General features: G+C 50.0%; 1 protein-coding gene across 1 annotated transcript; it reads right to left on the minus strand.

Moving 5' to 3' along the window:
* Positions 1-19734: 19734 nt before the first annotated feature.
* On the minus strand, positions 19735-20929 carry LOC130830950 (putative uncharacterized protein MGC34800). Its single transcript, XM_057698223.1, has 3 exons — positions 20709-20929; positions 20473-20589; positions 19735-20245 (listed from the first exon to the last, which is right to left on the minus strand). Exons 1-3 carry the CDS (start codon positions 20927-20929, stop codon positions 19735-19737), a joined length of 849 nt encoding a protein of 282 aa, XP_057554206.1.
* Positions 20930-23149: the final 2220 nt, after the last annotated feature.

The following is a 23149-nucleotide window of genomic DNA, read 5'->3' on the forward strand; positions in this document are numbered from 1 at the left end:
CAGGGATGCAACTGAGGGCAGTAGATGCAGGGACGTTCAGGGGCCGAAGCAGGTTTCCCTGCAAGATGGGCCCCTTGCCCTCGGCCCGCCCACCTGGCATCCACACACACGTGCTCACCTGCAAGGAACGGGGCCCAACCAACGCTTGCACAGGGTCTGCGGTGAATTTAAGGTTCGGGACTTGGCCCGCAGAAGGAGTCTTGGCCTAAGGGAAATGTCGTGAAGAAGGTAGAAAGCAGCCGTCTGCCTCACCTCTGGGCGAGGGGGGGACCTGAGGGGGGCTCGTGCTGTGACGCGTGTCCTACGAAGGGGCATCGTGACATGCACGGCATCGACCGGAACAGTGTTTTTGGCCTTGACTGGCTTACGGTCCAGGGGAAGACAAAGGTTATGGGGATAAATCCTAAATCACAACCCTTTTTAAAAATTTTTATTAATAGCTTATAGCAAAAGCCAGCCAATCAGCTCAGGATAAAGTAGCGGCTTTATGTAAACGTCCCACATTCAGTGAGACAGGTTTGTTTGTGAGTTATAATCATGGATCCTCACACAACACTGTAAATTAACTATACTTCAATAAAACTGGAAAAAGAAAAGAAAAGTAACTTTGCAATAACCAGCTCTTTCGGCCTAGGATAACGTCTCTGCTCCGGCTTCTGTCTGGCTATGAAGTCTGTCACTTTGCACAGCTCTTCAGAGCGCCTTTCCACCTGCCGGGTGGGACGCTGCCCGATATGCTTCGATGTCTGCTCAAGAAAACCCTTAAAATAAAAAAAAAATTATCATGGATATTTCTGAGAAATTCGTAAAAGCTGTGGGCCTTTCTGGAAGTGGTCCTGTCCACAGCACCCTGCACAACATGTGGTGAACCGCTCCAGGGCCCACAGACCGGCATAGTTGTTTTGTTACTCACATTAAAACCACACCCACCCCACAGAGAATTTGCCTTCAGAGTGTTACAACATGATGAGAATCAGAGACAGGGATATCTAAGCGCCAGCAGGGCTTCTGCCCTTCCCTCCCCTGCCCTGCCGGGCCGTGCACCCCCGAGCATTTTTTTCTGGCCAGCTCACCTGGCCCAGGTGCCCGCCTGCCAGCAACTTCACCCCTTCCCTCTTCTAGGCAGGGGCCCTGCCCTGTTCCTAGAAAGCTTTCTTTCAGAAACCTGCTTCTTTCTGTGGGTGAATCCACTCTGCCCCTCCAACCAGAACTTTCTTTTTCTGTCAACAGATAGACGTTTTATTTTCTTGGAGGAGGGTGGTTAGACACAGCAGGGGAAAGACGGGATCCCTGGTGTCCTTTTTGGGGGAACCAGTAAGATGGATGACACGAAGGATTGACAGAGTTTTTGTTGTTGTCATGAGGAAGTCCTTTTCATCACGCGTCTAAGGATTGTGAAATTTAGCAAGAAATTGGAAATAATCGGGTCCAAGTGCCTTGGGCATGGATGACACGTGTGTCCTTGACATTGATTTTGTGCGGTGCTGGGCGCACAGGGAAATCAGAAGTAGACAGGATCCCATCTCGGCCACAGGCAGCTCCAACGAGCAGTGTGTGTGGCTTTGCCCTATTTTCCCATCTCTTTCTTTCCTGGGATAAAACAGAATTCCTGAGACCTTTAAGGCCAGTTCTTCTAGATACTGACTCAGATTAAAAACTATGCTTTGTCTGAAATGCTAGAAACTGTCACAAGCAGCCTTCCTCTGGCCCCGCTGCCCTTTCCTCTCAAAAGGTGCCCCTGAGGCAGGAGGGGCTCCACACCTGGCTGCATCCGGCCTAAACTTCGAGGGGCTCGTTTGTCTCAGGAGCCCCAAGGTCCCATCTCGGAAGTGAGGATGCTGGCCAGGGCCCTGTGGGGCTTCTGCACACAGAGGCTCTTTTTGTTTGTTTTTGTCCCCATTTTTGTAGGCAAGACTCCAGCCTTCATGCCTTTCCCTGAGTTCCAAAGGGCGGGTGCACAGAGCTGCTAGTCAAGGAGGAGGAGCCATGAAACCCCCTGAGGCCAGATTAAAGGGACCAGAGCAGCTCGAGACTAGGACACCCAACCACCTAAGACCCTGCGCACACCCCAGTCCTGTCAGAAACCCCACCGTTTTGAAACTTTGCAGAAGAAAGGGGTGCAGGACCGTTGCTGCCTTGGTCCTCACCCCTGACCACGAGCCCCGACTGTAAGACCTCTCCCTGTTCCCCAGGGAGGGGGCACCGTTCTCGAGGCGCTAGCCTACTGTGTTCCCCCTTTGCCTGGCAAAGAAGTAAAGCCACTCTCTCTTTCTCTTCCGTAACTCCATCTCCATGTTTTGATTTGGCACTGGTGCACAAGGAGCTGAGATTTTGGCAACAATCCCATCCTTTGAGGAGTAAAGGCCCAGGTGTTACCAAGCCCAGCTCGCTCTGCTCGGCACACGACAGACCAGTGAATCGGAGACAAGGTGCTGAGGCAAGGAACACAACTTTATTCAGAAAGCTGGCAGGCCGAGAAGATGACAGACTAGTGTCTGCAAAAAACCATCTTATTGGGGTCTGGATGGCAGTTTCTTGTATAGAATCAGAGAGGGAGAGGCGGTGAGGAAGTAGAGTGCAAGGGCCATCCGTCTTGCAAAACGTCTCTGGGAACGACCCGCCTCAGGAGGGGATGTGTTCCTTTCTTCTTTCTTGCAGCCATCCACCAATTGTCCGCCTGTGAGCTGAACAGCAGAGGGGCAGGGTTCCCTGAGGCAGGCCATCCTGTGTGATTGTAATAACAAAAGCAGCAAGAAGCAAAGCTTAAAGTCAAAGAAACAGACCCACGGTGGAGCGCAACTTAGCTGCGCCCGCTCCACAGGGGCCTCTTGACAAGTGCGTGGAAAGAGCGTCCCGCTGCTCTTATTAACCCTTGATCCAAGTGAAGCAGGAGCTCTGGCTCTCTCTTTTACTACTTATGACACCCAGCCCTTCATTTGTCCATTCACTCATTCATCCATCCCTCACTCATTCGATAAGTACCTATTTCCACCCAGGCCAGACCCTGCACTGAAAGAGGCTAAGCCCCTGCCTTGGAGACCTTTCTGTCCCCTGGGTTCACAGGAGCTGCTGGCCTTTAATGGAGAAGATCTGATAAACTAACTCCTGATGAGGTGTTAATTACTGATGGGTACTTAATATGTGCAGTGTCTTAGGATTTTTGCATTTTAATAGGAGCAATTTCTTACTGAAAGAAATGAATTTCTAATGGTGGTCGCTCCAGGGTGTTAAAAATGAAATTTCCAGGGAATGAGGTGCTTCTAGCCTGAGCCGCAAGGTGTTTCTAGTGCTTTCTCTGTAGATGTTTAACACTGGATTTGTAAAACACAGGAACATCTTACTAAAAGCATTGTTCACTCTCTCACCCTTGTAAACAGTAAGTTGAACTCTGGTTTTATGCTACAAAGATGAGAGATCACAGTTTTAGGTGAGGGGTGGCCAGACATGGTTATAAGCAGGAAATGGTGAAGCATTGTATAGATATTGTAATCCGGGTGGGCACAGCATACGAGGAAAACACAAAAAGGAGAGGAAAATAAACACTGGAGGATGCGTCTTGGAGAAGGGAAGGTGGTGGAGACCAGTGTTTGCTGAGACACCAGGCCTCCTGTGGTGACACCCCGTGGATCTGGAAGGTACAGGATTTGTAGGAGATGGTGGGGTGGGGAGGGTGGAGTGGGGAGGGAAGGGACTGCCCTCGTGGGCCTCCTGCACTGTGCTAAATTCTCTATGTTTATTTAATTCTCTTTTTAAAAAATCCTTGTGCCCATTTTAAAGATCAGGAAACTTACATGGAGTCAGTCATGAAAGGGCATGTGGGCCCCCGAGGGCATCTGGGGAGCTGCAGGCAGGATGTTTCCAACAAGAGCCTCAGCCTGGGAGCCCCCAGACCCCCTCTGCTCTTACCCCGGGGCCTCTACTGACCTTGGGCCTCAAGCGGGGGCAGGCTTCTCCCATCACCTGGTGCAGACGAGCTCCTGTTGCAGATGGCTTCCCACCTACATGGCCAGGACTGTCTCTCTGAAGTGCCCCAGGGAGCCTCCCAGCCCTGGTGGCCTGACCCAGCGTGGGATTTGGAATTGGACAGGATGAAATTTCTGTTCTAGGGGGACAAGAGCACACAGCCGTGGAAGACGCAGCAGGCTGAGGCTGGGGAGAGGTGGAGGGCATTTGTGACAAAAGTGCCAAAGCAGATAAGAGGTGTCACAGTCCACACGTGGGCTCGGCTGTGTCACTTTCTTCCGTGGGACACCCAGTGAGACCACGTGTGGCTTCAGGGACCTGGTGCGGCTGCTCAAGATGCACTTGTTCCTAATATTGAGTATAGTGTTCACCATTGATTTACACGTCTCCCTGGGTCTAAGATGTTTAATAGAGATGGAGGCTGCACACCATCCAGAGCCCCCTGAGTGTCATCGTTCTGCGTGTGTGCAGGGACGTTTGGGGTTATTCACTCCCTTTGCAGAGGTGGCTTCCAGAGGTGCAAGATGAGCAGGGGTGGGTTCCACTGGGAACCTCCCCTGTTACCCAAGGCACTTCACTTCTCATTACAAGGCAAAGAAGACTAGATGACCTAAATTAGAACAAAAATCAACAGCGAATTAGCTGAGTTCAAAGAGAAACTGTGACCTGCTGGGCGGTACACGCAGCCAGTTGAAATCACCTGCTGAGCTGTGCCGGGGAGACTGAGGGCGCCTGGAAGCCTCCTCCTCCCTGCCGTGAAGGCGCTCCGGAGGGAAGTGTGGTCTTTCTGTCTGTCTTGTGGACAACACTTCCCGTGATCTGCGACTTGGGTGTTCTCTGAACTGACGTCCACCCACTCAGCACTTCGATGGCCTCGGAACAGAGATTCCGAAGGCCAGTGAGGAAGTGGAGGGCAGCAGAGGACGAGCAAGGCTCCTTGTCCATTATTAATCAGATGGGCTGCAATCAGCAAGTGTCTGCCTTTTTTTTTTTTTTTTTAGTACTTTTATTGAGATACAGTTAACAGAGAGTAAACAGCATATATTTAGAGTGTACCATTTGGTATCCCAGTCTCCCAATTCATCCCCCCCCAACCCTCCCTGCTTTCCCCACTTGGTGTCCATGTGTTTGTTCTCTACACCTGTGTCTCTATTTCTGCCTTGCATTTCCTCTTTCATAGTTGTTAGAGTTTGCCTTATGTATTGAGGTGCTCCTATATTGGGTGCATGTATATTTATAATTGTTATCTCCTCTTCTTAGATGGATCCCTTGATCTTTATGTTGTGTCCTTTCTTGTCTCTTGTAACATTTTTAATTTTAAAGTCTATTTTATCTGATATGAGTATTGCTACTCCAGCTTTCTTTTGATTTCCATTTGCATGGAGTATCTTTTTCCATCCCCTCACTTTCAGTCCGTATGTGTCCCTAGGTCTGAAGTGGGTCTCTTGTAGACAGCATATATATGGGTCCTGTTTTTGTATCCATTCAGCCATTCTGTGTCTTTTGATTGGTGCATTTAGTCCATTTACATTCAAGGTAATTATCGATATGTATGTTCCTATGACCATTTTCTTAATTGTTTTGTTTTTGTATTTGTAGGTCCTTTTCTTCTCTTATGTTTCCCACTTAGAGAAGTTCCTTTAGCATTTGTGGTAGGGCTGGTTTGGTGGTGCTGAATTCTCTTAGCTGTTGCTTGTCTGTGAAGCTTTTGATTTCTCCGTCGAATCTGAATGAGATCCTTGCTGGATAGAGTATTCTTGATTGTAGGTTCTTCCCTTTCATCACTTGAAATATATCACGCCACTCCCTTCTGGCTTGCAGAGTTTCTGCTGAGAAATCAGCTGTTAACCTGATGGGAGTTCCCTTGTATGTTATTTGTCATTTTTCCCTTGTTGCTTTTAAAAACATTTCTCGGTCTTAGATTTTTGTCAGTTTGACTACTATATGTCTTGGTGTGTTTCTCCTTGGGTTTATCCTGCCTGGAACTCTCTGCGCTTCCTGGACTTGGGTAGCTATTTCCTTTCCCATGTTAGGGACGTTTTCAACTATAATCTCTTCCAATATTTTCTCGAGTCCTTTCTCTCTCTCTTCTCCTTCTGGGACCCCTATAATATGAATGTTGGTTCATTTAACATTGTCCCAGAGGTCTCTTAGGCTGTCTTCAGTTCTTTTCATTCTTTTTTCTTTATTCTTTTCTGCATCAGTGATGATCACCATTCTGTCTTCCAGGTCACTTATTCTCTCTTCTGCCTCAGTTAATGTGCTATTGGTTCCTTCTAGTGTATTTTTCATTTCAGTTATTGTGTTGCATATCTCTGTTTGCTCTTTAATTCTTCTAGGTCTTTGGTAAACTTTTCAATCTTTGCATGCAATCTTTTTTCAAAGTCCCGGATCATCTTCACTATCATTATTCTGAATTCTTTTTCTGGAAGGGTGCCTATCTCCTCTTCATTTAGTTGTTTTTCTGGGGTTTTATCCTGTCTCTTCATCTGGTACAAAGTCCTCTGCTTTTTCATTTTCTCTGTCTTTCTGTGGCTGTGGTTTTCAGTTCCACAAGACGAAATACTGCTGATACTGCTTGATATTGCTGTCTGCCTTATTAAGCGTCTGCCTTTTAAAGAACTAACATCTTCAACGTTTTTGTTTTATTATTTTCATGGCCAATTGTTCATGAGGATTTCTTGGTGGTGAAACATGTGCTGACAGATTTTCTTATTGAAGGACATTCTCTGCTGTTGTGAATGCGTGTGTGTGCCTGTGTGTTTACACGTGTGTGTGTGTGTGAAGGAGGTACAGAGAATCGTGAAGTCTGTGAGCTGCTCCCTGCAGTTTGGTTTTTGTCAGGGTTTGCCCCCGATCCCAGCACAGGCCGCGGTCCCTGCGCGCACAGGGAAGGGACTGGCATGCTTCACCCTCTGCTCTCAGGTCACTGCTCGCGGAACCCTGGGGCCAACACCGAATCCAGCCAAGGCTCTGTTTTCCATTCGTGACATGAGGACATCGACACCCAGTCGGAGTGCGATTACGGGACTTAAAAAGAGGGGACATGGCTGAAGGTGGTGGAAGGGGATGTCGGCCCCGGGGTGCGGTGTGCAGCCTGGCTGTGGTGGTTGTCAGCGCCTACGGCATATTTGAGATTTGCCAGAAGCCTAGGTCTCGAGAGTTTCCACCACAAGAAAGAAATTTGCGATGTTGTGCAGCAATGGATGTGGACGCAAACAAGTTGCAGAGATTGTTTCACAGCACACACGTGTCAGGTCACTATGACGTGTGCTCTAAACGCATATGTGTCACACAGCAATTGTATCCCAATAAAGCTGGAAAAAAGTTTAAAAAATTAAAAAGAGGCAGAGGTTGAAGACAACCCAGAGCTGGTGCTGAGGAACGTTTGACTCCAGTCCCCAGCAGCTGTATCCCCATGACCGGGTGACCTGCTTTGGGCAATTTCCATGTATGACAAAGAGGCCCACTGCCACATCACACCACCCCTCCGTCCCCAAGGGTGGTGTGAGCCTGCCTGGGAACAGGGATGACCAGGCCAGAAGCCAGCGTGGGTTATGAAGTTCTGCGAGCCCCACAGATGAGCTCTGCGGGAGTTTCAGTGAAGAGCTGAAAGCAATTTTGTTTATGAAAAGTCCTAAATTACCCTGAGAGTCCAATTCACTTCCCAAAGATCTGTGCATACGTAATGGAGACCAACCACTTTCTAATGGCAGACACTGTGGGTCTTCCATCCAGGGCGCAGGGAGCCAAGTCTGGCTTTCCCCAGCCCCCGTGCCCTGCCAGGAGGACCCCTCCCGGGTGGACCCTGGTGCTGATGACCTCGGACACGCCCCCAGCCCCGTGAGCCCGGGGTCCCCAGACCGCTGTCACTGCACTACTGTGAATGGAAGAGCAGAGTGAACCGGGCACAGCTGGGACACACGGGTGCAGCCGGCGACTTCGTTCTGGAGGAGGGCATGCCAAGAAGTAACAATGAGGATAGCGTTGATTAAAATAGCTACGAGCCTCGAGGGAAGGCTGGAGGGGACACGGAAGCAGGTGTCCCTGGTCGGGCCACGCGCAGGCCCACACTCCCCGTTCTCATCCTGTCTCCTCGGGTACTAAGCGCCGTACCTGCCCAGTGGGTGACTGTGTTCCTTTCTCCTTGAGAAGACGTCAGGACCACCGTCCAGCCGGGCGATGCTCTCCAAAGCTGTGTCTGTCTGTGAGCTGCTGTGGTGTATGTCTCCACCCCGGCTGCAGTGCTGCACTGTTCGTCTTTCTCACCAGCGCTTTGCTGCTTCATGAAATAGGGCCCAGCGAGGCAGGGCCGCGCCCAGAGACGCCTACCCGTCATCATGATTCAATTCCCGCCTGATGCTGGCCTTGCCGGGTGACACGTGGCCATGTCCAGCGTGGCCATGACCCCTTGTTTGCACACTCGTGTTCCCCCTCACGGGCCTCCTCAAGTCCAGACAATTTGTGCCAGTTTCATGGGGCACAGACTGGAACATCCAAGCACTTTCTACATGGCTGTGTTTGTAGCCAACTGTCTACATGTCTCAAGCTGCCACGTCTGTCAAAACACAAGGTCCCACCCTTCGTGTGGGCTTGGGAGGAGCCATGAGCCCTGGGTGTCTGAAGCACGGGAGGCTGGGATGCACGGCTCCTTCTGCACTGGAGTGTCTCGGGACCTCTCTGCAGTCACCCTGGGTGCTCTGGATCACGTCCTGAGCAAACTGGGGGAGGGGTGGGCTACAGGAACCCTGGGCAACAGAAGTGACTCCGCGTCGGTGCAGAGGAACGAGACGGGGAAAGGGTCAAGGGAACATCTCCATCGTGTTTCTGTGTCCCATTCTGACACTAGTGACACAGCCTCCACGTGCCGGGCAGACGCCTGCCCTTTGGTGCTGATTTTCTGCCCGAACGCCCTTTAACAATAAAGATCTGAGCTGTGTGGAGCCACGAGCGCATGAACTTTTGCACAGATACGTGTATTACTGTAAACATATTTTCTCTTCCTTTACTTTTCTTAATAACAGGTTCTTTTCTCTAGCTCGCTTTATTGTGAGAATGCAGTATCTTACACACATGATGTACAGTAAGTGTGTCGATAGGCTCTTTATGTTACCAGCGAAGCGTCTGGTCAGCAGCCATTAGTACTTAGGTTTTGGGGAATCCAAAGCTATACACACATTGTCAGCTGTGTGGAGGTCAGTGCTCCAGCCCCTGCGTGTATTCAAGGGTCAAGTGTATTTCAAATGAGAGCAAGAGGGATGGAGAAACACGCTCCTTCACTGTTTACGGAAGAGGATGCCCCCCCCCCCCATATATCCCAAGCCTTCACAGCAAAAGTCAACACCACTCCTGATCCTTTATCTATTACATCAAACAGTTTTCCTATCAAAAATTCTTCCTGAAGTATAGTTTGTGTTTTTTAATTACCCCCACGTACACAGCTCTGGCTCTTTCCTAATTTCGTGACCAAATATTCGGCAAGAGAGTCTGTCTTTAAATAAGACACGTATTTTGAGCTTCACCAACAGGTACCTTTAAGTGTGCAGTGTTGACAGGCAGGCCTCGCGGACGCTTTTATACGACATTCACAGCACAGGAAATCCTCATTCTACTACCCGTTAGAAAGAAATGACAGGCTGAGGGTGAATTTCTCCAGCAGTAATTCATTTTGTTTGAGTTAAGTTTTGCCCTAGAGGTAAAGGGAGAGAAAAGTGAGTAAAGCAGTAGTAGGAAAGAGTTTTGATCTTTAAACCTAAGTAACAGCAGCGAGTGGCCTGCACCTCGGTGGTGCCGTCAGAGGCGGCGTTGCCGTGACCCATCCTGGTCTAGAAGATGGCTGTGTCCACACGCCTCCCTAAGTGTTCAAGCTCAACACCTGCGTTTTCTCCTTCTCTCGAATAAGCTGTTGTTCCGGGACCAGCGTGCGCCCACCTTGGGGTCGGTGAGACAAGAAGACTCTCAGCACCACCCCACCCCCCGCCGCCGCAGGCCCTCCTACTCAGACCAGCATCTTCACGAGGTCCGGGCCGTCGGCACCCTCCCTCCGCTGGGAAGCCCTGGTCCCACAGCCCTGCCTTCTAGCCGCGGGCAAGAGGGGGCCCTGCCTGCTCTGCACCTGGGGTGTCTCCTTGTCAGCATCCTCAGCTGAGAACAGCAAGCGTCGTCATCTTGAGAACCGCCACGTCCTCTCCAGATCCGCTGGCTGGTTAAGGGAAGTCTTGGCCACAGGCTTCCGCAGGGACTGCCTGCTGCTCGTCTCCACCAGTTACCTTTCTCTTCTCCGATTTCTTCTATCATTAAAGCCACACCTTCCAGCTCTCTGATTTCTTGCTGTTACTCTCTGAAATTTCCACCCCTCTTCATTCTACCAAACTAGTTTCACCGTGTTCTTATGGGCCGAAGAAGACAGGAAAGAAAGATATTGGGAAGAGATCAATGTGCCAGTGATTAATGAGCTTTCATTTGGATTAAACTGCATCCATCCTTACAGAAAGGGCTGATTGGATGAGAGTGATGTTTTCTGGAAGCAGTAAGAGCAAACGAAAACCCACGTTTCCTGTGCCCTTTCCCTGGTCAGCTGGGACCTCTACATCAGCACACTGGCCTCCGACATCACATGTTACATTTTAACATACGTGTGCTCCTTTTAAGCGTGCCTGGGTTCTGCGCGCGCGTGTGTGTGTGTTGTGTGCCTCTGTTTCACTTTCATTTGCTTTCACCTATAAATGTATGTAATTTAAAGGTAGCCTCCACTTGTTGAGAGTAAATGATCATCTCGTTACAGGCTTCCTCCTATTATGGGGCCATTACTGTATAGGGCTAACCAAGCGGTTTTACTCTTCCATAGAATGTGGACAACATTTTCACACTAAAACTCTTGTGCAACTATGCAAGAAAACCCAGGTAATCAATAGGTATATCATCTTCAGATTACGGGGGAACCGTGTGTCCCTCAGCTGAAAACTGTCGTAAGTCGTGGTGCAGGACACCAGCTAGGAAACTTCATTTCCAGGTGGCGCCCGTGGACACCGCTGAGTCCTGGCCTGCCACACCCCCGCCCCTAGCCCCCGCCCCCAGAAGCCGTCAGTGCTAATAGTTTTGACCTGCGTGAACTTGACCCCTGCTTCCTTTACACGCAAGCCAAGGCCACATTGACATTGTAACATTTCTGCTCCAATAAGTTTCTGCTCCGATACACAATGCCCTGTGTGGTGCTACATTTAATGTTAGGAAGTAAAGATGGCTTTTTACATAGTCTTCATCCAGAGATGAGGCTTGGCGAGCAGATAGGATCGTGCTCTGCTATCACAGAACAAGAAGTGCACTTAGGCTGATCAAAAAACGATGATTGATAACATCGGAAGTTATGCTCCTCGGAGATGAGGAAGGCGGCGCATTCTAGGGTCAAGGAGAAGGTGTTCTTCCCTGCTCTTCCTCTGTCACATCTGGCTTTTCCCCAGACGTGTGCATTTTACCATTTTGTGCTGCAATTCAGCATAAAGGAATGTGCTAGAATAAGGTACGTAGAAGCATGTTTCGCAAGCCTCCGGAGCTGCAGGTTCCTTTTCCTGGGTCCCTTGCATCTAGACCGCCTGTTCCGATTGTCCAGAGATAATGTGGGCCCTAGATGGAAATAACTGTACCCACCACAGCCAGTTGGTACCCTGACCCGATGCAAAGCGGGAGCCCTTCTTTCTGACCGCCTGCGTATCTGTGAACACGAACCACTGCGCTGTACATTTCCTCGGCAAATCCTGTTGGTGCATTAGACGCCTAGATGAGTGGTATTGATATGCACTTAAAATACAAGTCCGCACTCATTCTGTCAACACTAATTGTTTCGTTAACCACAAACGCAGAATGAAAGAGTACTAAGAGAAAATGAACATGGAAGATACTTAAAACCAATGTTATGTCTAAATATTCTTATCTCCATCCCTATATTTTATACTAAAATGTTTATAATATAGTGATTATTCTTTCCAAATGGCTGCCTCCATTCTCTAGAGGGTGAGTTTGCTTTGATTTTCCAATGATCAAATGGCATAGTTAGCTTAAAATAACTTTTAAAAAATGCAAACCCTTGATTCGGTAAAGACTTCTCCCAGTTTGACTAAATAAAGATCATTTTACTGAAATAAAAATATATTCTGCTTCCATCAAAAGATCTTTGGAGAATTTCGCCTCGGTTCCATCTCTGAGAGTGAACCCTCCCTCATGCAGGAGGAGGTCCCCCAGGCAGGAAGGGGCTGGCCCTTCAGTCTGCAGGCCGGCATCCAGCATCCGTGGAAGAGACACAACAGGTGGTGGGGGGGGTCCCTTCTTCCCCATCTGACCCTGAGGAGTGAGGGCTAGAGAGAACCTGCGCGGTGCTCTCCCCGCCCACCCGGCCGGCCAGCCCTTCCGTGTGGCCTCTCCCATCCACCCTGCAAACCTAAAATCAGTATCACCATGAAGCCTGCTGCAGACCCTCAAAGCAAAGCTGGGATTCGGGCACTTCCACAGAGTCACCTCCAAAGGTGATCCCCGGGGTGTCACCTGGGACCTGACGGAAACACATCCTGGGCCCCACCCGGATCCACGAAATCAGAAGCTGACTGCTTGTTGGATCTGGGCTCACAACTGACCAGTGACCATCCATGACCAACTCTCTGCCCAAACCCCGACCCCTAAGTGTCCACCTTGTTGGGCCTGCATCCCCCGGGGCTTGTCGTGGTATGTCGGTGGGGGCCTGCCTCGGTACCTTCGTCCCCAGCCTGTAAAGTTAAGGGCAGGCCTGATGTTGGCTCAACCAGAGAAACTCGTGGGTCCCAACACTGCTTTAACAACCACCAAACGTGGTCCTTTTCATGGTTTACTTAGACTTTAGCGCTGTGTCTACATCTATAATGCGAGGCAGGCTGGGAGAGTCTTGGTATCATGCGGACGTCCACCCAACCGTTGCCAGATGCAAGTTGAGCCCCGGGTTCCTGGTTTCCCGTTTTTAGAATGTGGGCTGAGGAGAGTGAATGGTTCACACGGGATTCAGGAACATGGTACTTAGTTCTCACTCCGAGAGGCTGCTTCACTGAATTTATAACACAACAAGCTGAGGTGGATGATAGACACACACTTGGAGGCATTATTAAAGGCAGTCATTTGAATCCACTTTTGTCAACTGTGGTTTGTGGTCCAAAGTATCTAACCAAAGGCCAAAATGATCACCTTGAGTTTGTTCCTTGGGGACCAGCTGGTGCGGACCCAGTGGGGTCCCCTGACTGTGGACGCGAAGGCAAGAAGGTGGACGGTTGCCTTATTTCTCTGAACCGCCTTCTGTTTCCTCTTCCGAACATCTGAGAAGGGGCCTGAGGATGCGGGTTTTCACACACCCGCTCGTGCCGCGTCCTCCGAGGCCGCCACGGCCCTCGCGCCCGGGGTCCCGGCAGCTGCTGATGGTGCTGCCGTGGAGACAGATGTCCATCCTCTGCCTGTGAGCAGCTCCAGGGCCCGACCTGACCCAGCGGCTCTGCCTTCAGGGCATGTAGTGGTGTTTTAATCAGAGTCCACGGCGGTGCCCAAGCTCCTTGTACTAGAAGTGGCTGTAGGTAGAAGCTTGAGAGTGAAAACTCACAGGCCACTTGTCCTATGGTGTTTGTGGCCTTGTTCACATTTATTTTCCCACCCAGGTGGGGGCCACTCCGCGCAATGACTAACTGGGGTGCGCAGAAGGCCAGGACACATTTGACAGACCCGATTTTAAGTCGTGTGCAAAGGACTTTTCCAAATGACAGCTCAAGATGTTTGTCTTTGTTCTCTAGGCATCTTCTCCAGGAACGTACCCTAAATTTAAAATAATGGGTCTACTGTTAATCTGAGAAAAGCGCACCATCTGCCCTGCGTTTCTAGACTCTTTGGACACTCTGGCGTGTTTATCGTAACTTCTTCAGGTCGACGATTGGATCCCTTACTTTTTAAGGAACTTAACCTTACAAAGTGTCTCGAAGTTGACAGGACGTACTGAACACAATATTGAAAATGTAACTAAAAGTGGGTGAAGTCAAGTTTCTTGCGTGTCTCCTGGTGTCCCCTGTATGTCTTAACTCTGTCCCCAGCCTCGCTCCCCTGGCGAAGGCCATTGTATTGTCCACCTGGAGGCCAAACCATTCCTCGCGTTACACATCTTTGGGAAATAGTGTGCATTGGGGGAAACAGTGGTTTTAGGAACCTAACGTGGTGGTGTGAATACGAAGACGGGGGCTCTTCTCCAGGGTAGGACCTCTGCAAGTTCGCTCTCTCTTCCCCTGAAGTTGCCAGGAAACTATTTTCAGATTGTAATGAAGAACGTTCCACGTAGGTTGTTTTCTGAGGTTGACAGATCCTATTAGTCAGCTTTCAACCTCATCTTAACGAGGAGGAATTCTACCAAAGTGGGCCCGATCAAGTTCTTACGTTGTGTTTCTAATTAGAATTTAAGTTGCTTTTAATGTCAGTTCGACAGAATCCACGGTGGAGAATTAGCTGCTACCTGTAGAAATAAAATGTAAGGAGGAGGCCCAGGCAGTCTGAACCAGGAGAGATTTTGCCTTAATTTCCAGGAAATGTTAGCTCCCTGGAGTTTGGGGCCGGAGAGGGTGGTGCTGTAGAGTACCCACGGATTAGGAGGGGGATTGTCACTGAATAACCTGGTTTAAAAACGACACTAACCAACATTTCCTGGAGGGAAGAACTGGTCCACTTGACCCTGATGCTTGACCCTTCTCTGGCATTGGCATCACTGGTTTTTCTCTCTTGCTTACCATCAAAGATGCTAATGTCCAAAGCCTCACCCGTCTTTCTTCCCTCCCAGTGAAAAATTATTTGCTTAAAAAATAGATGACTTCACCTGGCTGCTCTATAATAATCTTTCTTAGATTTATCTTCTGGGAACATATTAGGCACAAAATATGAGCTCTTCTTTCTTCAGGGAGTGTTACATCACTGTGCATTGACATTTTTTTCCTGACAAAGGGGAAACTTCTTAACATTTTGCCCAAAAAAATGGGAAGGAAAACTAGGAATTGCCCAAATCCATAACCTGAAAACTTGCAATCTACAGCTTGGTTGATAAGAAAAGCGAGAAACTCTGAAATTAGTTTATTAAGGCATTTATCTCCTAGAGCCGGGGATCATTTGGAGAACTGTGCAAACTTTGTGTTTGTAAATAGTACAGTCAGGGAGAAATGTTAACTGAGGTAAAAGTTGATGTTTTTTTTTGTTTTCATAGAATCTCTATAAAAGGCTGAAGTTTTAGTGGAAAAAGCAAAGAGTTTTAAACATGACAGATTAGAATGCTGTCTATTTGTCCATGTGACCCTGGGCAAAGTATTAAGCCTTTCTTAGCTCCAGCATATGCATATCAAACTAGGATTAAAAAACAGACTTTTGTGAGGATTAGAGATAATTATATGACTTGCCTAGCAAAATTTTTGGCAATGGTTATTAATAATTATTTTGCAAGCAATGTATTAACATACACTGAGGTCTCCATGGTTTTCAAAATAGTTGTATAATTTCAAAAAAATCATAGCAATATTTAAAGCATGAAAATTAATAAATGTTTTACAAAAGCATAAAATTGTTTCCTGTTCCAAAAATTTAGGTCTGAATTATCCACATTAAATTTTGCCTGTCTCCCCCAGCCCCTAAAACAACAACAACCACACCACCATGGTAACTAGGGAGAACATCGAGAATACCCGAGCTCTTGGGGAAGCTGGGCCATCAAAAACCTGGTTTACTGAGGGAAGTTCTAAACCAAGAATATAATCAGTCGTTTGTGAGAGGTTCAGGGTCATCCCACAACATGGTTTTGCTGACACAGAGCCTCCTCAGGGGCAGCATCCTCTCACAAGCATCAGTATCTCCACCCCGGGGAGGCGACGGCACCATTTGGAAATCAGGGATGCAAGACCCAGATGAACGAATGGGTAGGGGTGGGGGAAGGGACAGAGCAGGTGGTGACAGGGATGCTTGGAGGTGAAGGGGGCACGTACGAGGAATCAGTCAGTTGTCACCATGACGACTGGGGAGGGACCAGGGTGGAGAGAAGGCTTGTGAGTGTCCACCGAGAATGTGAAGAATGAGGGGAAAGAAGAGACCCGACCTAGAGAGGTCATCTGAGGAGCACGGATGTGAGTCCAGGGATGGACTGGGAAGGAGTAGACTGGGAAGGAAAGGCAGCCAAGGGCAAGGCGGCTCCAAGGGCGGGGAGATTCCACACCATCAGATGCGTCCGGATGGAAAACGAGAACCTACTGTGCAGCACGGGGAACTCCCCGCAGTATTCTCTAATAACGTAAATGGGGAAAGAGCTTGAAAAAGAGTAGGCACATGTCTATGTGGACCTGAATCACTGTGTTGTGCAGCTGACACTAACATAGCGTGGTTAATCAACTGTACTCCAATACAAACATTAAAAAATATTAATAAAGCTGCCATAAACATTAAAACAATAGTAGTGGAAAGACAGAACCTTGTTCTTGCCTTAGAGAAGCCTTTGCTTACGTAGGGAACGTGTTCTGAAGGATGTCCTGACAGGCATGCAGAGGGAAGGACTGCGTGGGGGGGGGGGTGGGTGGTGGACGAAGGGAAATAGACTGTCGGCCGGCAAATGTCACTGGGAGCTGGGGCAGGTGGCCCGAGGATGTGAGGCACCAGTAAGTTATCCGTGTGCCAATCTCAAGCCCAGTGATATGTTTAATTTACCAATATTCTCATTTTCAGTTAGGGAGATATAGAAAGTACTACCTTTGGAGAAGGTGCCCTTTCACTTCTTTTGTTTGTTTGTTTGTTTGTTTTTGCACATTATGCAGAGTTTTAAGACCTCCATGGATTAAATTTAAATGATGCTTTAAAATATAACCTGACCATAATCTCACTAACTCAAATTGAAATAAAGTCCTGCCATTTTCCAAAACGTCACCTCATTTCATTGTGAATTAATTTTCTTAAAGATGTCAAGCTAATTGAATGAGAGAAATATCACTGAAAAGAGAAAGGCCTTCCTCACATTTGGACCTTTATTTTCCAAATATAAAATTCATATATTTTCTCAACAATTCATTAGCGGGGACCCCCTCCAGGGATGGGAAGTCTAGCAAGGAAATTAAATCCTAAATGAGAAGTTCCTGCTGAAACCTCTCCCACATGACACAAACAGTTAGCGAGGAAAGACTCTCTCAAATACACGATGTGAGCCAAGGAATTCACCGAAAATGTGAATATGTATAAGACGACTCTTGAGAAGAAGCAGCCAGTCATCATTAGATCCTTCGGTATTCATTATAATAAAATTAATCTTGATTAATTCATTCATTATTAATCTTGCATTCAAATGCAATTCCATAGAAATTGCATTGTGATTTAGCAATTAATTTATATGCCAAGATTGAGAAGCGTTTCCTTGGCCCTTCAAGGCACAGCTCTCCACTGTGTTAGCGGAGCAACGGCAGGCCTGGAAGATCCGTCTGTCTAAACATATTCCAAGGAAAAGAAGAAATATCCAGGAAGCTATACACGCTGAAGCAGGGAGAGAGCTTTCCTGCCTTAGAATATACACTCAAAAAAACCCCAAATTGTGTGGCCTCTTGAGGGGAGGAAAAGTACACATGTATTTCAAATGGCCAAATCAAGTTTAGGCTCTAAAGCAGTTTCGTTGAATCCTGAAAGTTTTTCAGTTCTACTCATCATTTAAACAAGCTTTTAAAGAAATGTGGAATAGCCAAGCAGCAGACCCACAGCATCAAACCACTCAACCCCCTGCCCGTCCTGAGGAAACTGCGGAGCACGTGAACTGTTTGGTGAAGACGCAGGTGGGAAGCCGAGGGCCGACTGCAGAAGTGGGGCTTTATCACCGAATCGCCGGATGGGGTTACAGGAAACCCTCTTAATTTTGACTCAACGAAGCTTTCAGAGTTCCGTTTCCTCAAGCCCTCCATTTGTGTGTCTTGTAGAATTAGGAATTAACAGGACATTGGAAGGGAACATGATGCAGTGGAGGGACTGATGGTCAGGTAGGAGTTTGGTTTGTGAAGTGTCTGTACATCTGCAAACATCCTCAGGCTTTCATTCCTCATCCCCGCATCCCTGGGAGATAAACGTGTCCCAGAACCCTGCGGCTCTCCCTTTACTCTGCCCAAGACTTGCTGATGTATTTATCCAAAAAGGTACTGGCATCCATACTGGATTCATTCTGCCCAAAAGAAGAGAAAAAAAGCGAGCCGAGTTCTTAGGCAAGACTTGGAAGCATTCCACGCTGAGGATGTTTACACGGGGCTTCTTGATTGCAGGGAAACAAATGTTCGCATTTGATCTGCTCAGCCCTGCCCATGTATCTGAGGCCTGTGGAAGAAACGAGAACTTGCACCGACCCGTGAAAGGTATAAACCAGAATTTCTAACTCAGATGGAAAACAAATTAAAGCTCCGGTTCCCAGGTTAGGGTCCCTGCTAATGCGCTGCATCCGAGCGTGTGGACCAGGTCACAGCACTGACCGCCGGTCCCCAGGGGAGGGTGCGGCTGCAGAGAATGCCTGGGTGGGTCAGAAGGTGCCACTGGCCCCGGCGCGGGAGCTCAGTCTGCAGCTGCCAACCAGGAAGAAGGCAGCTTCCAACTGGCCTCTCTCAGAGGCCGGTTTGAAGGATAAAGCACAGGAGCTACAGCTCTCAACCCCCTGCAGGAAGTGCAGGGCAGGGGCATCTTTACAAAAACAGCTCAAAAGTCATACACTGTCCTGGCAAATGGAGGCCACACGTTCACCTCCAACATCCCAGCAGATGAGGCAGAGAGGACAGGCCTGGTGCCTCCCTGCAGGCTCGGCTTTTGCAAAGGGGCAGTGAGGTTTGCGCTGTAAAGAGACAAGGGCATCTCATCACCGTAGCAGCTTCTTAAGCATCTCTCTGCGCACAGAGACCACAGGCGACCACACGTGACGGATCTAATATAGCACCTGGCCTGTCGGCACACGTGGGCTTTAACCTTGGTCATGCTCTGTGGCTAAGTGACCTCGGCCTCAAGATCTAAGTGGAAAGAGCAGGACTCCCTGGCCACGAGGAGGGTGGACGCCGGGGCACGAGGGCCGCCTGGCTGCCTGTGCCCACACCAGCTGGCCCTTTCCATGGATGGAATTTCTGCAAAGCCTCACAGCTCGACTCTGCCGGTTTACCGTGCGGCTTGGTCCAGGGAGCCAGTATTAGACTGAGCCACTGGATACACTGCACGTCAAAAAGTACAAGCCACCTGGAGTCTTCAGACCTAGAGCGTAAAAAAAAAAAACAAATGTTTATCTGAGGAAAGGATCATGTATTCATTACCAAACACAGATAATATCAGCTTAGAATTCCTTCTCTTATAGTTCATAGAGTTGAAAAAAAGAAATAATTTATGACTTTATCTGGTGTAACAAGAAACTAACTTAACCTTAAATTAAAAAAAAATGTTGCTCCATGCACAGAGACCAATTCCAATGACACACATGGAGAAGGAACTGAAATAGTTTGAAGAGTGATATTTTCAAATCTAAGCAGTTAAGTTCAGTGTCTAGCGAGGCGAGAGGAGTCATTTCTAGCACGTGACCCTTCTAAAGCATCGAATGTGAAGATCAGGTTGTAAGGCAACATTCTCATAAAATCATCATCTCACGCATTGTGATTGTTTTGACGTATTCTTAAGGCAACACGATTTCACATGACATTTAAAAATTACTTATAGTTTTCTTGTATGTTGCTTTAATGACATATTCCTTGCAGTGAAACTTCAGACCGTCCAGCCGCTTCCATGCTGGCCTTGGTGGACATCCGCGGATCTTTCGCACTTTTCCGTCTTCGCGATAGCTGGTGTGAGGGGTGGAACACAAGCTTCTGTGGGAGCTGAGGCCTGTGTCAGGTACCACACTCCCACCCCCGGCACACCGGTGGGCCTCAGCTCTGGGGACGGTGGGACCCTGGCTCCTCGGAGCTCAGACGTGGGCGTCGGCGCCGCTTTCCAGGGACTGTGCTCCTCAGGGAACGTCCCAGGTGTTCGGGGTCCCCATTGTTCGTTCATCAAACACTCGCCGTTGTCCAAGCGTGATGCTCGTTCCTGAACAAGAGAAAAGGCGCGGAGCAGGGCGGTCACGCCCAGACAGGGCCCCATGTCCGCTGGTGACGGCGCCGCTGGCTCCGCCGAAGGGGCCCGTGCCCGCCGGTGGCCTGTTACCGGCGAGACGGGCGGGGCTCCGGGCAGACAGGAGCTCGCCAGGCAGCCGGGCAGGGGCAGGGGGCAGCGCCTGGACTCGGCCGGGAGCCCGCCCAGGGGGCCCCCCTGCCCGCGCCCAGGCCGGGCGCCCTTTCCCGCCTCCGCCGCGCCTCCGCCCTGCGCTCAGGGCAGGGTCCCCCCCGACCCTGGGGACGTCGGCGGCAGCCCCCCGCCCGGATGGAGCTTGGGTGCACCCTCCTCCCAACCTGCGTGCAAGCCTCCGGGTCAAGAAGGACACTGCTGTTCCCTCAAACTCACCCGAAGGCGGAGGGAGGCGGGACGGAAGGGGAAGGCTGGGCCGGGGCTGCTCCCGGGACCCTGCAGGAGGACACCCGCGCCTCCGTTTCCTCCTGAAGGGCGGGGACCGCAGGGGACCTGCGGGGGGAGAGGAAGGGAAGCCGAGGGCGGGGTCAGGGCCCCAGGGATGCAGCCCTTCATGCTTCCAGGCCCCCCCCCACCCAGCCTGGCCTGTCCCTGCTCCCCGCCCCCTTCACCGGTCACCACCGTTGTGACTGTCCCCGGGAGACCGCCGTGTCACAGCCGGGCTGTGGGCCGCGGCGGGGGGCAGCCCGGCCTGTGCCAGGACCTGAGCGCCCGAGTCCTCGCCCCCGGCAGCAGCGGAGGAGGACCAAGCGCTGTTTCCAGGAAGCGACGTGCCCGGCGGCCGCGAGCGCGCGTGTGTCGTGGACCCGAGGACCCGAGGTGGCCGTGACATCACTGCTGCACGGGTGAGCTCTTACCCAGCCACGCCTCGGAACGAAAGCCGCGGTCTCCGTGGCCAGCACACCCGCGCCGGCCGTGGCTGGGCCGAGGTCTGGGGTCCAGGCCGAGAGCGTTCCTGCAGCCCAGGCCGCGGCGGGTCCGTTTCTGTCTCCGTAGAGTTTCCCTTGCGGCACGTCTCACATACACAAAATCTCGTGCGACGTGGTCCTTTGTGACGGACCTCGGTCACCCAGCGTGTGTTCAGAGTCCATCCCTTCTCACGGCGGACTCCATCCCGCCGTGTGAACACAGCCCCGTTTGTCCACTCAGCCGTCGGTGGATGTGAGGACTCAGTGTTGAGGGCCAGTCTCTGCGTCTCAGCTGGGGACTCACGCGTGGTCCTGGACTCTGGAATCTTCCAGCCCTCTGGTCAGCGGTGTTTACCATGTGTTTACTGAGGGGCCCGGGAGAAGGCAGTGTTCCGTGGTGAAGAATGCTCGGAAAATGCCAGACACACTATCCTTCTTTCGGAGACGCACACAGGCTTCTCAGCATCGAAGCCTCGGGCACGTCTCGTGCTGATAAACCTGCTCACCTCTGACCCGGACGCCCTGCAGCCGACCTGGCTGCACAGAGCCGCACTTCCTCCATGTCTCCCTGCCCAGGGCTGGGGCTGCCCCAGGAGCGCAACAGACGGGGCTGTTTCCTTTGTCCTGTCTCTGCTGAAGCTCCCGGTTGTGTGTTTTGGGGAGAATTCTCATGGGATGGTTTTTGGGTTTATATCTTATAAGCGTCACCGTAAGTCAAGCGAAGTATAATTGCAAGGTGCTAGAAGCTACCGCAAGGAGAGTTCTCTTTGGGTTATGAAAACAATGTAACACAAGTGGTCCAATATTTAAACAGGAAAATCTATTCTTCAGTTCATATATTCTTCTCAAATAATTACTTTCTCCAAAAGAAACGGATGCTCTTGCTGAGGGTGGAGGGGAGAAAACAAGGAATGAAGGCAGAGAGCAGGGAACTCTATCGACATTAAGCCACAGCAAAATCGTCCTCAAGGGCACCTGCCCGCGCACGCCTAGGCTCCGGGGAAGCCGGCGATCGACACGCCAGACGACAGAGGATCCATGTGGAGAAACCACCCCAGGTATTGGCCGCTTCTGTAATTAGGTGCAGAAAGTATCCAGCCGTTTGCTCCGATTGACAGATAGGGAAAGTGTGATGCAGGGATATACGGTTCCTGTCATATCCTCGGAGCTAAGTAAAATGGACCCGCCGTCCACGAGGAGCCCAGTTACAGGCCCGCGGGGGTGCAGTGCATCAGAATCGCGGTGTTCCTTTTTTATGATGAGAATCGATAGACTCACTCACAGACCCTGGCTGCTTGATACTGGATCTATTTAATGGATGGGCAGCTATAACGTAAGGAGACTCTGCCGGGGAATTACGTGGACGTACTTGGTGAAGTTATTTGTGACAATTTTTATTTCTATGTTATTAAAAGGACTGTCATAAGGAGAAATACTGTCATTTTCCACCATAACAGATTTGATAAAGGCAAGTATAAAGCGTGCTCTATCTAAACTGTGTCAGATGCCATCTGATTTATGTAACATTGTACCTTTCACTATATCCGCTGCCCAAGGAAAAAATACTTTTTCCTAAAAGACAATCACTTAGATCTTGGATTATTTCTAAGCTTTTTAAATCAAGGGAGCAATGAAAGGGAACCAAGACCTTAGTGTATTTTTCACTTTGAAAGAAAATAAAGCAAAGCTCTTCTGATGGTCTGGTTGAGCAGAGAACCCACCAGCGTGGACGGGCTATGGGGCAGTATGTATTCGATGCTGTTAGCTGAGCAACTATTTTCAAAGGGTTTGTTTCCAAATGGAAACCCTGGAGGGGGAGGGGTATATGACAGGAGGTGCACAGGAGGCGTTCACAGTGGTGCCAGCCCAGCAGACACAGGAGCAAGGCTACCCGTGTGTCCCCATCAGGGGCTGGAGGTCCCAGGGTCACCCTGCCAGGAGGAAGGTGCTGGACCTCACGGTGGGCACGCCTGGGCTACCGTTTCATGAAGTGAATCACCAGGGGTCACCGAGGGCAGACGTGTCCCTGTCCGTGGTGGGGGGCAGTCAGGTCAATTGGTTTAACCTCCGGATCCTACTCATGGGCTCTGAACCCCTGAAGGTCTAGGACACGACCACCCTCGGGGGTCCCAATCCTCCCGTCT

The sequence above is a fragment of the Hippopotamus amphibius genome, chromosome 11 (assembly GCF_030028045.1).
Source record: "Hippopotamus amphibius kiboko isolate mHipAmp2 chromosome 11, mHipAmp2.hap2, whole genome shotgun sequence".
NCBI classification, from domain to species: Eukaryota; Metazoa; Chordata; class Mammalia; order Artiodactyla; family Hippopotamidae; genus Hippopotamus; species Hippopotamus amphibius.

Coding starts and splice junctions, on each gene's coding strand:
- LOC130830950 (XM_057698223.1), bottom strand. CDS start 20,929: ATGTCACGGCCACCTCGGGTCCTCGGGTCCACGACACACGCGCGCTCG. Junction 20,590..20,708: donor AGTCACAACGGTGGTGACCG/GTGAAGGGGGCG, acceptor CTCCCCCCGCAG/GTCCCCTGCGGTCCCCGCCC. Junction 20,246..20,472: donor CCGCCTCCCTCCGCCTTCGG/GTGAGTTTGAGG, acceptor GGCCGAGTCCAG/GCGCTGCCCCCTGCCCCTGC.